Genomic DNA, 17,343 nt, shown 5'->3' on the forward strand with positions numbered 1-17,343 from the left:
TGTATATTCCCGTTTAACAGGGATTTACCATTTCTGCAGAAAATCAGATCAGCACATGGAAATGGTGAATCCAGATTGAACAGGGAATAAAAATATAAGGATGGCATTTGGGGAATACTAAAAAAAATGAGCATGCCAGAGCAGCACCAAGTCTTAAATTTCAGAAGGCTGCCCACCTCTCCATGACACATGTGTTTGGTTCATGCACTAAAGTGGCACCTTCTCTCTTGCCCTGGTTTCTCTGTTGTATGCAACAGGAAGAAATTCAACAGGCACAGCCTCCCTTAGATTTGAACCAATTATTTATTCAAGTTATTTATAGGCCACTCCTTTCAAAATGTTTTCAGATTGTTTTAAATACATTTTATTTTATTCTATTTTATTCTATTCTATTTTACGCTGCATTGTTTTACTGCGTGGTTGCTTGCAGCCCTGGGCTTCTTTGAGGATGTCGGGTGCACAGATAGATAATGAATAAATAAGTAACTTTGAATAAATAATAATATTCATCCGGGAGTAGTTTATAATGCAATCTAAAACACAGCAATAATAATAATAATAATAATAATAATAATAATAATAATAATAATAATAATAATAATAATTTATTATTTATACCCCGCCCATCTGGCTGGGCCTCCCCAGCCACTCTGGGCAGCTTCCATAAAAGCCAAAAATACAGTAAAATATCACACGTTAAAAACTTCCCTGAACAGGGCTGCCTTAAGATGTCTTCTGAATGTCAGGTAGTTGTTTATCACTTTAACATCTGCTGGAAGGGCGTACCGCATTTTTCACCCTATAGGACGCACTTTTTCCCCTCCAAAAATGAAGGGGAAATGTGTGTGCATCCTATGGGGCAAATGCAGGCTTTCGCTGAAGCCTGGAGAGCGAGAGGCATCAGTGCGCACCAACCCCTCTCACTCTCCAGGCTTCAGGAAGCTATCCGCAAGCCTTGTAAGCCCGGCGGGAGGTCCCGTGGGCTCTCCAGGCTTGCGGGCAGCAGCCTGCAGCCCGGAGCACGGGGCGCCCTCCGGAGGACGCCCCGTGCTTCGGGCAAGTGTCTGCAAGCCTTGCGCGCCCGGGGGGAGTTCCCGCGGGCTCGCAAGGCTTGCGGGCGGCAGCCTGCATCCCAAAGCATGGGGTGCCCTCCGGAGGACGCCCCATGCTGTGTACAAGTCTCCGCAAGCCTTGCTTGCCCGCGGGAATTCCCCCCGGGCTCGCAAGGCTTGGGGCGGCAGCCTGCATCCCAAAGCACGGGGCGCGCTGCGGAGCACACCCCATGCTTCGGGCAGATGTCCGCAAGCCTTGCGCGCCCGGCGGGAGGTCCCATCGGGCACGCAAGGCTTGCAGGCAGCAGCCTTTTCTGGGGGCTGGGGTCGGGGGAAGCTTGGGCTCTCCCCCGCGCCAGCCCCGCGCCTTGGGGGGGGGGAATAATTTTTTTTATTTATTCCCCCCCCCAAAAAAAATCTAGGTGCGTCCTATGGGGCGGTGCGTCCTATGGGGCGAAAAATACGGTAAGATCAGATCAATTAAAAGAAATACATTAGCACAATGCACAGATTAAAGCAGGAATTAAAACAGCCATGCAAATACTTCAATGACAATGTTTTAAAATGAGGGATCGCTAGGTACATCCCATAACCGGTCGCGCTATTAAAATAGATTTGGAGCTCTTGTAAAACAAACCCTTTTCAAAAACAACTGGACTTTTTACAGTAAGGAAAGTGATGAAGAAATGCACCAAAAGGTGGGGAATAAATAACATTTACTCAAGGTAATGTTGCAAAACATCCCTGTAAGAAAAATCTAAACGAATGCTCAAGAAGCCCTATAACCTCCCCACAAAATTTTATGCACACAAATCAGGATGACCACTCAATAAGCAGGCCGTCTGGAAGTGGATTTGGTCCTGGATGGGCACTGGTGGATGGAGAGACAAAAGGGAGCACCTGAAAGGGCTTACCTGAGTGACACCCTGCTTACTTTCAGAGGAGTCCTCTCCTCCGTCCTCCGAATACTCCGGGCCCATGTCCATTAGGCGATTTTTCTCCTACACCGAGAACGACAACAATTCATATATATATAAGGGTCTGGTGACTTCTGTTTCAGTGTATCTAAAGAAGTGTGCATGCAGACGAAAGCTCATAGCTATAACAAACTTAGTTGGTCTCTAAGGTGCTACTGGAAGGAATTTTTTTATTTTGTTTTGACAACAAGTTAGTTTTGTAGACAGGCAAAGTCCAGTTGCAAATGTTGCTTCAGGTCAGCTTGACCCATAAACAGATCTGGTGCCCCATTCATTTCCCTTCCTCCCACCACCCCACATCTTCCTGCTGTCGGTTCACCCACAAATAATAGGTACTCTTCAACTGTCCCAGTAAAATTGGAATACCCAATTTTTTGTGTGTGAGAACACAGTGCTCATTTTGGGTGCCATAATCTTGCTTCTCCCCAAAAGAAAACGCTTTTGGGGGGCCATGATCTCACTCAGCACTCCAAAATACGCATTTTTGGACACTGTGCTTCCATGCAGGAGCACAGCCCTGGAAAAACTGTGTCTTTCAGGGCCCCAATCTCATGCGCATAATGTGACTCGCATGGACACACATCCTGGTTTTTCACCTTGACGTGTTGGAAGGTATGAGAATAGCATCACGGTGTCTTTAGTGCCCTCCCTCCTCACAATAAAGCCCTGGTCTCCTCCATTGCCATTGGGTCTAGCGCCACCTGCTGCTGGGTTTCCTTGTCTTCAGCCCCACCGAGTCCCAATCGGAACCAGCCACCACTGAAGCCTAGGAGCCAAAACCTCTGGTTTCCACCCCCCAGAAAGTAGCTTAGTGGCAGGGAACTGAAAGCAAGACTTTGCATTAGTTGTTATCGTTGGGCATGGGAAGTAGACTGGTGTGGGAGAACAGGGAACCTGGGATCCTAGGTGTTTCCCTGGCTTTCTGCCAGAAATTCCTTACTGCGCCAAGATTCCTGGGAATTCCTTACCGCGTTGAGATTCCTGACGGCCTCGCCTTTCTCTTGCGCAAATCGCTGGCTCTCGCCCACCATTTGCTCCTGTGTCAAACGGGCCTGTCCTTCCAGCCTCTGCACCGTCCTCTGGATACGGGGGAGAGAACCAGGTTAGAATCCTCAGACTTCAGGGCAACACAGAGCTCTATTGCACCTAGGATAATTATATACAGGGAGCCCCTCTTGTGTTGTGGTCAGGTGCAGTAGAAGCAAAAACACAACCCCAAGGTTATTGCCTAATTAAATAACGCTTAGCTGATGACTCATCTGCCTTTTCACAGATTTAACTATCACGTGTGCAGAATACCCCAAGCTAAATATGGATCTTTTTTAGAAAGCAAAAGGTGGACAGGTGAATTGTGTGCCCACCTACAGTTTAACAATGCTCCTTTATTGAAAGGAAGGGCCATCTTCTTTTTCATCCTTTATTTTATACATATCACAGCAGGAAAAGAAAGACAAATAACACCCTTCAAAAATATACTTAAGAGCCTCTAAGTCTGCTTAAAAGTTGGCACCCCTAGTTCAAAGGTGACGCCTGCATCAATTGAGCAACTAAAATTTCAGTTGGTTGATCTACTGATTGGACCAGATTTAAGTGTGCAGTCAAAAGAAAACAAAAGGAAAACAGAAGTACCAGATCTGTTTGTCGTTGCCTTGGCAAAAAAGCCTGGAGCACAAAAAAACACCTGTGCTACTTTTTAAAGAATAAATGTGTAAGAAATAAATGCTGCGCACATGAAAATGGCAGGATAGGAATGTCCCTTCTCATCCTGAAAAGAAAAACCCTGCAGTAGCCTTTGCACCAAACTGGTGCCCTTGAGATGTTTTGAACTACAGCTCCCAATCAGCACTGTCAGGGCCCCAGGTCAGAGAAGGCTACTATAGGGTGAGACAAACCCTGGAACTGGATTTATGGGTCATCAGGACTGCCACTTACCTTCCTTTGGTTGATGCTGTTCTGCAGCTGAGTGATCTCTTGGGCCAGAGCCTGGCAGATGGCCTCCTTCTCCTCTTCCAACCGACTTTCCCGCTCCAGTTGCTGGAACTCCAGATCTTCATAGCATCTCAGGGCTCCATCTAGCATCTCAGATGTCTGTGAATAGAACCAGAGTCTATACTGACTTCTGGGTCTCATCACTTATTGCCAGAAGGACCCAGTGGTCAGGGAACTTATGCTACCTGCCAGATTCCCACAATTTGCAAGCCAGTAGAAATTTCTTCCTGGCTTGGATTTTTTTAGGCCTGCATTGTGGAGACCAGCCTCGCCCAACCTCCTGGTGCCTTCCAGATGTTTTGGAGCACAACTCCCACCCAACCCAGCTGTGGTATTGGGGGCTGATAGCAATTCAAAGCCCCCTAATTAGGGGAGCCTGTCCTAGATTTCACCACTTGGAGATTGTAGGTGGGGAGAAACCACATTTTGAAATGCACACGGCACAAAGAACACGATTAGAAACATGCAAACACATACTGATCAGACCATTGGGCCCATCAAGCTCAGCACTGCCCACACTGACTGGTAGCAGCTCTTAGCCAGGAGGTTTCTCCCAACTGTACCTGGGGGTTGAACCTGTGATCTTTTGCACACATGTGTTGTGCCAGTGAACCACTGCCCTTCCCTAAAGGTCTAGGCTAGAGCCCTTCTCTCCCTGATGCCTATCTTCCTATAAGCAGAGAGTTTGATGCATGCCTTCAAATCGCACCATCTGCCCCACTTGCAATCTGAAGTGGTAGCAACCAAAGAGAGAAATCACACCATCTGACCTGATTTTTGCATGCCGCCAAACCAGACCTGTTTCTGGCAGCTCCTTGCTGCACACTCACCTCCTGAAGCTGCTTCTGCATCCGTTCCCGCATGGATTCGGGCTGGTTGTCCAGGTGGATCTGTGATTCAGCGTGCTGCCGCTGCAGCTCCTCTACCTTGTGACGCTCTCTCTGCAGCCGCGCCTTCTCCTGCCGAAAAAGAGGGCAGGGAGAGCATTACTACACCTCCATGGGCAGCAAATATCCAGCTGCTTTTGCTCTACCTAGCAGGTTACCAGATTAGGCGTTCCTTTCCCAACTGTGATCGGCGCTGCGATAAGTGCCGCTTGGGAGGCCAAGTTCTCACTGATGAAATAAAGGCGAAGTCCAGGCTGCAACACTTCAGAGTGCAGGCAGGAGTGCAGTTCAGGGTAGGGTCACCTGGATTCAGTCTACCCATCACTTTTGCCAGCATGGGAAGATTGGAAACTGCCTTGTGCAAAGTCAGACACATTGGTCCATCACACTGGTGACACTGCCCAGCAGGGGTTTTCCAGGAGTCCCTCCCAGTCCTACCTGAAGATGCTGAGATTCGAACCTGAGACCTTCTGCATGCAAGGCAAATGCTCTACCACTGAGCTATGGCCCTTCCTCTTCTCCCACTGGGGAATGGAAATATATAACTAGTTGCTAAGTGCCGTATTTTTTACTCTATAAGACTCACTTTTTCCCTCCTAAAAAGTAAGGGGAAATATGTGTGCATCTTATGGAGCAAATGAAGGCTGCGCAGCTATCCCAGAAGCCAGAACAGCAAGAGGGATTGCTGCTTTCACTGCGCAGCGATCCCTCTTGCTCTTCTGGCTTCTGAGATTCAGAATTTTTTTTTTCTTGTTTTCCTCCTCCAAAAACTAGGTGCGTCTTGTGGTCTGGTGTGTCTTATAGAGCGAAAAATACGGTAATCAACATTTTCCTCCTTCCCTGTGTTTTCTTCCTTCTTGTTGTGCTGTTATTCCTCACTGCTTCAGGCACGTTGACCTCCCAGCCCATCAACAAGGTGTTGTGCTCTGCTAGGAGCAGACTTTGGATATCAAGGTGGAGATTTAGCACCCTCCTGTGTGTCAGCTACCTGTTAAGTTCCTTGCACTACTTAATTACAGGTACTTTTGAAGATTTCGGAAGGACAGCTTTTTAAGCATATATATTCCTGGCGACAGCTTGTTGTTGTTATGCAGAAGTCCTGTGATGTGGGCTACTTGATGACAGCATTGCGTTTTTATTCATATAGGAAGAAAATATCTATTGCACCTGTCATCATAAATGATCTCAGGGCAGGACGCAACCATTTGCCATTTCTTCCCCCACCACACACACAAAAAGCTGAGAGACCTAAGACAAGCAGGGAGACAGTGGGGATGGCCTGCATTGCAAGGGGCTGAGCTAGATGACCCCTGGGTTCCCTTCCTATTTTAAGTTCTCTGAGTCTAGGACAAGAAAAACCGTAAGTAGAAATATAGACAGCTGCCTTACACTGGTTTATCTAGCCCAGTATTGTCTTCACTGATTGCCAGTGGCTCTCTAGGGTTTCAGGCAGGAGTTTTGCCAGCCCTACCTGGAGATGCCAGGAATTGAACCCGGGACCTTGTGCCTATAAGGCAAATGTTCTACCAATGGGCTACAGTCCTTCCTACATTCTGTGTGTAGGTGTGGTGGGTTTTTGTTTTTGTTTAGCCAAACACCGCTTTTCTGTCAACTTAAGCTTTACTTTACTGTATTATATAACACTAAAAAGCCCAAAGTGGTGAACAATAATAGGGATGATGAGAAAGCCTTTGAATTTCAGTTTCAGTCTCCAAATACAGACAAACAAAGAGCCTAATGGCACTTTAAAGGCTAACAAATTTATTATGGCATAAGCTTTCCTGACTGACAGTGCGCTTCATCAGATGTGGAAGGTATATACATCCATAACATGTGTGTGTGTGTGTGTTTTAAAAGGAATGTGCATTGAGAGGTTAATGTGCATAGCAACTGGCCATTGTGCACATTCACCAGGCCTCATGGGGAATGTGCATATAATCTTTCCAAGAAGAGGCAATAATGTACATTTCCCATCAACAGACATACTCGCCAACTGCCCTTGCGGAATGTGCATATGTTGACTACATTTTGCACATTCTCTGGTCAGAGGTGTGCAATCAGTCCGCTGCCCAGGCTGCTTCCAGACCACTGCCTGATCTTACATGACACACAACATACCCTCCCACTGATCAGCAGAGCAGTAAGAAGGACAGGAGGCTCCAGATACAGGTTACCTTCTTTCTGCAGCCCATCCTCCACCACCTTTTTTCACCTGTTCACCAATCAACTGAGCGGCAGAAGGGGGATTGCAGGGAGATGAAGAATGCAAAACTTCCCTCCCCTTCCCACAGTCCTGATGGACCTTCCCACCACCACACAGGAGGGAAGATTCATCCAACTGGAAGAGTTAGCCAGCAGGGAAAACAAAACTGGCAGAGAAAGGGTGTGATCCTACCCATCCTACCTGTGCCATTCATCATCAGCTCAGGATGATGCTATCAGGGCGACCACACATGATCTGACTTTCGGGGAGGTCGCACTGTTTCCTTTCCAATCGGTGCATATCCTGCAACTTCCTACTGAAATCACATAGCAAATGTTCCTGCACTGCAGAGGCGGGTTGGGCTAGATGACCCTCAGGGTCCCTTCCAACTCTGCAATCCTATGATTCTATGTCCCAGTTGATTTTTGCCCTGCTTTTGTTGCACTTCCACCCTTCCGGACAGCAATCTTGCAGAGGCATCCAAGGAGCACCTCAGAACAAACGAACGCAGGAGAAATCCACATGTTGCAAAACACACCCGCAATAAATCACCAGCCTGAAGAGGCCCCTGGAGGCTGATGAGAGGAAGACTTAAGAGAGGAGGCCTCACCTTCTCTCTTTCGGCGTGGCACCTGCGCTCCGTCTCCACGAGGCGCTTCTGCAGCTCCAGCAGCCGCTCCTCTTCCCTTCTCAGCTCCTGCCTCTCCTCCTTCAGTTCTCCTTGCAGTAAAGCTCCTTCCAGGTCCATCTGCTAGGGAAGGGGGCCATGTCAGAGGCAAGGTGTCCAAACATCCTGACTGGCGGCCGGCCAACCTCTACACAACCACCAGGGGGCAGACGGGCAAGTGGAATCATGGGATAAGAGCAATCGAGGAATGCAGGGGAAGTTCTAACTTCCAGGCTCCCCTGATCTGATCTGACCATTAGAGAACGCTCCTGAGAGCACCTTGGGAACTAAACACCGTGCGGCGAGGGATGCCCCGTTCTGCAGAACCAGCAGGTCCTGCTCTCTATGTATCTGTGACGTGCCTCAAGCCTTTCCCCACCTGCCTGGGTGTGGTGCCTCCACCATACCGGTTTTACAGGTGCCAATTGTCACCCATCAGACACCCCTTTCCTCGCGAAACAGGGAGGGGATTGTAGGAGACTGAGGCGTACCTCAATGTTCACCTCCTTCTTCCGGTGATGCAGCTCCTTGATCCGATTCTCAAGAGCCGAGATCTTGCTCACAGTGTGAGTCGGCCGCAGCTGCTTCTCCTTCGTGCTGCAGCCGATTCTTCCTGTTTGGGGACTCTCGTACTGGGAAGGGGAACACGATATATAAATCAGGGTTTGCATGTACACGTGCAGGCTGTGTTCACACAAACGAAACCCTGTGGGTGGTTCTGAACCCCGCACTGTAAGAGCTTAAGAAAGGCCTATATCTAGCTGCTGGAGATGTCAGCTAAAACATACATCTGTACAACGTCCTACATTGAAAAAATTCTGGCAGGAGGTAATAGAGCCAATCAACTTGACTGTATGGAGCAATCTTAAATTTGCACAGGAAAATATCCTTTTGAATTATATACGGAAGACGTGGAACTCTCCGTACCCTTAGTATGGCAAAAAGACTGGTATTGATGAACTGGAAAAATAAAAATGCAACTCCCTTTAATGATTGGATTGATATGTACAGATATGTACAAACTTGCTGCACATGAGCAAGTTGTGTACAAACACAGATTTGCCATGGACAAATTTAATAATATTTGTTATAAATGCCATATTAGATGAAGGTCTGGTTAACTACAATAACACCCCCCCCCTTTTGTAATGTGCACAATATATTTTGTTGTTGTTCTGTTTTGTTTCCTACATGGGTACTATTTCTTGTTTCTTCTTTTTGTGTCTTCTTTTACTTTGAGCACTTGTAATTTTGTACTTTTTATTTTTCAATAGAGAATATGAAATAAAAAAGAACTTAAGAAGAAGTTGGGAAAGCTGCAAGCAGGATCTGAGCTCAAGAGCATCTTTCCCCTCCTGTGTTTTCCAGCAAAGACTCTCCTCCCTGGAAGAGAGGGGAGTGGATTGTGGGCGGGAGCCCAAGCTCTGCCCCAGCAGGGGGCATTAGCCCCCTGCCTCCTCCTCTCACCTGGCTGGTGCCCACGCCCCTCAGCAGGCACCCAACCAGGTGCCACCGAGGGGGCGTTTACAGCAGCCTTTTGCTGCGGCCCCAGCCTCTTCTTGGCCTCATTCTTCTCCGTCGTCTCGTCGCGAGTCAGGTGGTTAGGCATTGGAATAATGTGTTGTGGTGTGTCAAAGGGCTAGGTGTGGCCATCGCCTATGCCTTCAATTTTTGGGTATTCCGTTAAAGGAATCTGGCGGTCGTGTACTCTGTCCGATGCCTGCTTGGCAGGAGGCCATGGCACGACCCTCGGTGACATCAGGGGTGAGCCTATAGTTGGATTAGCATCAACAGGCTCCACCTACTGGTGAATAAACCCCCTTGTTTTAGACATCCAATGCCTAAGCCAATACCTTTTCATTGCTGTAATCAATAAAGTTGTGGCCTTTTCTTGCCCATTAACCTTATATCACGTGTCCTTGCGTATTCATTTCACATTGCGGGGGTTGGGTCCTTGAACCACAACTGGTATTCAGAGCATTGCTGCTGCGTCTAACCATAGACTTCCGTTTCACTGGAGGTACCAGGTGCATATCAAAACATCTTTGTTCAAATGAGGTGCTCCAGCACTGAGCTACGGTGTGTCCCAATAACTGTGCTAAAAGGTGTGGCTGAGTTTCCCTACCAGGGTTGCAAAACTGAAACTGAAAATGTCATCTTGGAAGGCAAGAGATTAACACTAGTCCCTTCGGGAGAGGAGAGATTTTGTTCTTTCTGAACTCTTCCTCCCAGCCCTGCTCCCATCCTTTACCCCTTTGTCCAATTGGTACTTAACTAGGAGCTATGAAGACCTAACCATACCTGAAAACCAAAACTTCTGTCTTGGGAATCCTTCCAGTGACTACATACAGTCGTACCTTGGTTCTCGAACGCCTTGCAACTTGAACATTTTGGTTCCCGAATGCCGCAAACCCAGACATGAGTGTTCCAGTTTGCAAATGCTTTTTGGAAGCCAAACATCCGACACGGCTTCCGTGGTTTCCGATTGAGTGCAGGAAGTTCCTTGGTTTTTGAACGTTTTTGGAAGTCGAACAGACTTCCGGAACGGATTCCATTCAAGAACCAAGGTACGACTATACTAGGAAACTAAGAGGAGGTGTTGACCATTCTCCAGACAGATGAGTTTCATAGAGGGAGGAGGAAAAACTTGCTCACTTCCCTATAGCAACACCCAGATTAATGCTTTTAGGCACCAGTGGCAAAAGGCCTTCTGGTTAGCTGCCACATAAGAACTTAAGAAGAGTCCTGCTGGATCTGGCTGAGGGCCCACCAAGTCCAGCATTCTGTCCTCACAGTAGCCATGCAAAGCTGATTCTCTACCATTGAGCTCCCAAACTATATAACTCTAATGCTCAAAAATTTGCACTGGCAGCCCCAATCTCTGCCCAAACACTGAGTCTTCTGGGTCACTGTTTGTGGCCCCTATGGCTTGGATGCTTGGTTTGTGTTCATTGGGAGCCATGCAGTTAATATTGTGGGCCCAACTCCCTTCTAGTTGGGGTTAGCAGGCCTCATCTCTGTTGATCTTCCAGTGTCTACTTAAGACTTTCCCCCCATTAGCTGATTGTGTCGTTTTAATAAAAGGCGAAAGATTTGTACGATCTGAAGAGAAACCAGAGTATCTGATTGTGTGGTTTTAACTACCTTTTCTGTATTGCATTGCTTAGAGACGATTGCACTTCTCTACCCGTTGTTTGATTAAAAGAAAAACATTGGGAGCTGCCTATAGACATTGGTCCGTCTATAGCTCAGTACAGTATTGTCAACACTGACTGGCAACAGCTGTCCAAGGTTTTGGGCAGGGCACATTCCCAGCCCTGCCTGGGGATAGCAGGGATTGAACCTGGGACCTTCTGCTTGCAAAGCATATGGGGCTGGCAAGCAGTGAAAGCAGAGGAGGCAGCCCCTAGCAAATACATATGCATATTTACCCCTGTCATTTCTGTTAAAAACACCGCTCTCCCACTTGACGAAGGAAAAGGCTCAAAAGCCAATTAAGCTTCAGATGAGAAATGAGAGCCTAGACGTTTGCTGCCACTCACCCCATTCTGGGCACTCTCTGTGCTGCTGGCTTCATCCTCCTCCATCCCGTCACTGGAGTTTCCGCCTGGACTGGAGCCGCCTTCCAAAGAAAGGGCATCTTCTATGCTACACTGGGCTGGGGACCCCTCCTTGTCTGGTGACTGGCACTTGGGCATATCCTCCAGGCGATCCTTCTCCGATTTGTTTGAAAAGGGGCACAGCTCCGCTTGGCTCAGCACCCCCATGGCATCCGAGTTCTGGAGCACCGTCGCTCAACAAGGCATGATATCTGCTGTGAGGATAAATGATAATAACAAAGACCCCTTGTTATTTAGTCACCAGCGTCGTCTATTTCTTTACTGACTTGTGATTCTGTTTGGGAATTATTTCCCGTGGTTTCGTAGCAGGAAAGAGCCACGCTAAAAATAATCCCGCATGCGAAAAGCAAGGGAGAAACAGTTCCGTGTATATAAAAACAACAACTCATGCATGAAAACAATTTCAAATCCAATACAGGTGCAGACAGGGATAAAGCTCTCTGTTTGAAATGATCTTCAATAGGTGTCAGAAAGACCACAGAGGTGGTTTTTGCTTGATATATAACTGCCAAAGGATTGGTGTCACCAAGGGCTGCATTTAATGTAGAGCTAAGATGCGCTTTGCATGAGCAGAACGATTTCTACTGCATGGCGGGGGCGGTGTTCCCCTCCAGCACCCCTGAAATATACTCAAGAGTCGCAAAGTGATTTCATGCTCTTTATTCAGCTCATAGTGGTGAGGAGGAATGAATGAAAGTCCCCTCAAAGTATCTGCTTTATATACATTATTTACATAATGGGCTGCACATGATTGGCTAATTCCGGAATTCTACTGTAAGCCAATCAGGTTGTGGATTCACTTCTATCTGGAGCATGATTGGGTGGTTCCTGCTAACCAATCATACTGCTGCATTGTTCTAGGACCAATCAGACTGCTGCCTTTTGGAGCCTATTGTTCTAGGACCAATCAGACTGCTGCAGTTTGGATCCTATTCAACTCAGTACATAACAGCCCCGTAAGCCTGTCCTGAGTTTTTCCCCAAGCCCAAAGCCCAAAGTGGATTCGGCGACAGTGAGGGGTGCCTTTTGTTGCAGTGTGGTTTTAGCTTGCTGTTGTTCATTCTTTTCTTTGTGTATTTTTTTTAAGCATTATCTGTCATTTAGTACATTCTGGACCCCATAGGTGTGGTACAAATATTTTAAGTCATGAATAGATTAAAAACAGGTGTAATGCCCTGAACTTCTGAAACACACCCCATGAGTGCTAAGTATTTTTCCCCTCCCTGTCTTACGCAAAGGTAGAAGGCCAGCCCTGTTTATTGCAACTCATTACCATAAGTTGGGGCCAAGCCCTCAGGGACTTCATATGTGAAAGTCAGCATCCCATAATGGACTCCCTGCAATTTACTCTTTTTAGGGGAAAGAAGAAGAAAAGCTTATCAGGAGCCTGGAAGAAGAAAGAAAAGGAAATTCCTATTGCACCAAAGGCCAAGGGAATCCCAACTGCTTCTCAGCCTGCTGTCGCCTTTCCTTTGCCTGAGATAATCTAGTGGCAGGGCTAGGCACCATGTTACCTTGAATGCACCAATACCAAATTGCCCCTAAGGGGCCCAGCATGCACATGTGATGCCACATGTCACCTGTGACGTCCCATGCATCTCCAAATGCTGGGTAGACCAGTGCCACCTTCCGCTAAACTGTGCCAGTCCCTGCAGTGTCAGGAGATGCTGTGCAAGCTGGTGTGACCTTGTGCCATGCCCACTGGTGCCCTTGGCATCTTGAGACACAGTGCAGGCCAGTCTTCTGCTGGCTGCAGGTAGGCCTGGCAGGGCCCAACACAGCTGTGGGAAAGCCGAGCGGAGCCTGGCAGGCTGTGGAATATTGAGGGGCCCTGGCCCTTGCCCTTGCACAGGGGCAACAGCTGGAGTTAGTGGTTCCTAATAGACATGTTATAATAATAATTTTTTATTTATACCCTGCCCATCTGGCTGACCTGCCACTCTGGGCAGGTCTCAATCAAGTGTTAAAAACAACACAGCATTAAATATTAAAAACTTCCCTAAACAGATGTCTTTTAATTCAGATGTCTTTTAATAATAGGATAGCTGCTTATTTCCTTGACATATGATGGGAGGGCGTTCCACAGCGTGGGCGCCACTACTGAGAAGACCCTCTGTCTGGTTCCCTGTAACCTCACTTCTCGCAATGAGAGAACCGGCAGAAGGCCCTTGGAGCTGGATCTCAGTGTCCAGGCTGAACGCTGGAGGTGGAGACACTCCTTCAGGTATACAGGACTGAGGCCATTTAGGGCTTTACAGGTCAGCACCAACACTTTGAATTGTGATCAGAAACGTACTGGGAGCCAATACAGATCTCTCAGGACCGGTGTTATGTGGTCCCGGCAGCCACTCCCAGTCACCAGTCTACCTGCTGCATTCCGGATTAATTGCAGTTTCTGAGTCACCTTCAAAGGTGGCCCCATGTAGAGTGCATTACAGTAGTCTAAGCGGGAGATAACTAGAGCATGCACCACTCTGGTGAGACAGTCCGCGGGCAGGTAGTGTCTCAGCCTGCGTACCAGATGGAGCTGGTAGACATCTGCCCTGGACACAGAATTAACCTGCGCCTCCATGGACAGCTGTGAGTCCAAAATGACTCCCAGGCTGCACACCTGGTCCTTCAAGGGCAGTTACCCCATTCAGGACCAGGGAGTTCTCCACTCCCACCCGCCCCGTTCCCCAAGAACAGTACTTCTGTCTTGTCAGGATTCAGCCTCAATCTATTAGCCGCCCTCCATCCTCCAACCACCTCCAGGCACTCACACAGGGCATTCACCACCTTCACTGGTTCTGATTTAAAAGAGAGGTAGAGATGGGTGTCATCTGCATACTGATGAACACCCAGCCCAAACCCCCCGATGATCTCTCCCAGCGGCTTCATATAGATATTAAAAAACATGGGGGAGAGGACAGAACCCTGAGGCACCCCACAAGTGAGAGCCGAGGGGTCTGAACACTCATCCCCCAACACCACTTTCTGGAAGCAGGGTCACTGAGGGACGTGGTTTGAGGAAAGGAGGTGTGGCCTAGATTGAGCTGTGGGGGCCATAGAGAGAGTCCTGCAGGGCCACATTTGCACCCCAGACATGGGAAACCCTATCCTTGACGGGTATCGTGTGCTCACGCACTCAGGGCAGCACATTACACACCACATCAGCGACAAGACTGGCTTAAGATATTTCATTGCCTGAGGCAGAAAATGCAATTATTTCTTTGCGTTAGAGTCTATTAAATATTTCTAGATTTGCATCCTTACATAAACATCAGCACGCACACTTTCCATGCAAATCTGCATCCTCTTTCGGCGTCTTCTTTGGTGACGCCTTTCCGATTTTTTGGTGACACATGAGCACCTGCCTTCATTGAAAAGGATGGCTGGGAAAGTGTCATGGCCTCAGACCTCTCAGGAGCTGCTGCTGGCAGTCAGAGTAGTCAGCACTGGACCAGACTGTCTGGCCTAGTCTGAGGCAGCTTCCTGTGTAATAGCAAGGGAACTCTGGCTGCCCAAGTCTTCATTGGTGTGAGAATAATAAAGATGTTTCCTCTGCAAGATGTGTGGGGTTTTGGGGGGGGGAGACCTCTTAGATAACTGTAGACCTTCCAAGTCTCCCTATTTTCAAGGGACAGTCCTGGATTTACAGAAGCCATTCCGGTTCTGATTTGATCCCGGAATGTTCCGCTTTTCCTTAGGATGTCCCTATTTTCATCAGAGGGTATGGAGTTATGAGACCCCCAAGCTAAGGAGATAAGTAACAATACAACCTTTAGAAGACACCTGAAGGCAGCTCTATATAGGGAAGTTTTTTAAATGTTTAATGTTTTATTATGGTTTTATATATGTTGGAAGCTACCCAGAGTGGCTAGGGCAACCCAGTCAGATGGGCGGGGTATTATTATTATTATTATTATTATTATTATTATTATCATCATCATCATCATCATCATCATCATCGCTTTTATTCTTTAAAAATGTTTAGAGGTACTCTCATTTTCCTACTCATATTGAAATACTGTCCTTCAATGAGGCCAAACTTAGATTCACAAAATGTTTAGGGGTACGCATACCCCTACGTCCCCCCAGAAAAAAAGCAGTGATGATGATGATGATAATGATGATTGAATAGGACGTCCATATTTTCATCAGAGAAATGTTGGCGGGTATGCAAATGATGACCTAATAACAACATCAAGTTTGCTTTAGATGTCTGGTGAGAGAATTTAAGACAGGCATCCCCAAACTTGGCCCTCCAGATGTTTTGGGACTACAATTCCCATTATCCCTGACCGCTGGTCCTGTTAGCTAGGGATGATGGGAGTTGTAGTCCCAAAACATCTGGAGGGCCGAGTTTTGGGGGTGCCTGACTTAAGAAGAGTCTGGCTGCTGGATCAGGCCGCAGGCCCATGTAGTTCAGCATTCTGTTCTCACAACAGCCAACCCACAAGAAGCCCCCCAGCACAGCTGCATCTTCCTCACTTGTGACGCCCAGCAATTGGCATTCAAATGCCCAGTGCCACATTCAGTGGAGGTGGAGAGCATTTCCATTGCGGCTGGTAGTCATCCAATAGCTTTCTCCTCCATGAATTTGTCCGGTGCCCTTTGAAAGCCTTCCAAGCTGTGGAATGCGGAGGCAGAGACCCACCACTTCAGCAGCCCACTTATCTCTCCTAGTTCTCTCTCCCGGCTTGTTTCCCTCTTCGCTAAGAGACGCTTTCACATCGGACCAAAATAACAGCAAGGTCAGGTTTTTCCACAGAAGCGGGTAAGATGCCAATGAAAAGGAACTGAACACAGCCAGGAGGTCTGCTGAGGCAGCACAAGGGCTTGCCGACAGCCAGAGCGCGCCTTCAGAGACACTTCGTTTCTCATCGCTCCAGCTCACAAATGAAGAAGGGCACCCTGGAAGAACATCTCCTTTGCATGCAGAAAATCCTGGGTTCGGTCCCCCTGGAGACCAGCAGTGGGGAAGGCAGGGAGGTCAACAGAAGATGGAGACAGGACCAGTAAATAAGCAGAGCCAACTAATTGTAGATTGACCCCAACTTTCCTGCCTGCTGAGTTCTGCAAAAGCAACACTGAGGTTAAAGAGGAAGAAGCTGACAGCCAGAGCCACCCCTTGGACTGGCTGTAAATAAGAAGGCAGGTGGATGAGGCAGAATGAGACGGATGAGGAAGAGCTCCTTTTGTCCTAATGGATGGGGCTCCCTTGCTACGCTACCTGAGAGAAACTTCTCCTATTTTTCAGGACATTTGTTGCAAGGCCGGCTGCATATTCTGCGATCACACAGCAAACGAGTTCCATGGTCCTTAACAGCTACAGGTCTCTTCCCAGCCTTTGGAATGACACGTCTTTCTGCTTGCATTTGGTCAGAGAGGGCCTGAAAGCGGGATTTGAGCTGGAGTTTGGGAAATTGGGAATAATCTTGGGCCAGGCCTGCAGCCGTTCCACCCCACCCCCTCACCCCCAAAACCTGCTGCAGAGTTCATGATTGTGCTGTCTGTATTATTATTATTATTATTATTATTATTATTATTATTATTATTATTTTGTATTCATCTGAAAATCACACGGTGGTTCACAGCATGAAAATACAACATGTGAACACAAGACACATAATACATAAACAAAAATCCAATAATCCCCGCCTCTCACAAACTCATTAAAAAAGAACGCCTGGTTGAAGAGAAACGTTTTTGCCCGGTGCCTAAAGATATGCAATGAAGAACCCTGCTGCCTGTTTCCAGTATACTCTGCCTGGGTTGATATTAAAAGGGCACCACAGCTTTGCTCAGGCATTTTAAAGTTTGTGATGTGGATTTTAATATTATATTCTGAAAACGGGATTTCATCTGGAGCTCACTAGATCTCAGCTCTGGCACCTCTCAGGTGGGCACTACAGTGGTACCTCTACAGTCACCTCCGGTTACGTATCCTTTGGGATACGTACGCG

At 47.6% G+C, this 17,343-nt stretch overlaps 1 protein-coding gene across 4 annotated transcripts in view; it reads right to left on the reverse strand.

Annotated features, from left to right (window-relative positions):
* Positions 1 to 17,343, reverse strand: part of PHLDB3 (pleckstrin homology like domain family B member 3) — a 39,018-nt gene that overhangs the window by 14,230 nt on the left and 7,445 nt on the right. For 3 of the 4 annotated variants that reach the window (XM_081920650.1, XM_081920647.1, XM_081920648.1), the window contains exons 2-8: positions 11,318 to 11,589; positions 8,267 to 8,407; positions 7,719 to 7,859; positions 4,849 to 4,977; positions 3,962 to 4,117; positions 2,998 to 3,108; positions 1,967 to 2,053 (exon numbers count right to left, since the gene is read on the reverse strand). In XM_081920650.1, coding sequence (XP_081776776.1) covers positions 1,967 to 2,053; positions 2,998 to 3,108; positions 3,962 to 4,117; positions 4,849 to 4,977; positions 7,719 to 7,859; positions 8,267 to 8,407; positions 11,318 to 11,542 — 990 coding nt within the window. In that variant the 5' untranslated portion in view covers positions 11,543 to 11,589. The remainder of the gene's footprint in view (positions 1 to 1,966; positions 2,054 to 2,997; positions 3,109 to 3,961; positions 4,118 to 4,848; positions 4,978 to 7,718; positions 7,860 to 8,266; positions 8,408 to 11,317; positions 11,590 to 17,343) is intronic. The other variant, XM_081920649.1, reaches the window with a different exon arrangement.

The sequence above is a fragment of the Podarcis melisellensis genome (genome assembly GCF_964234715.1).
Source record: "Podarcis melisellensis genome assembly, chromosome: 8".
NCBI lineage: Eukaryota > Metazoa > Chordata > Lepidosauria > Squamata > Lacertidae > Podarcis > Podarcis melisellensis.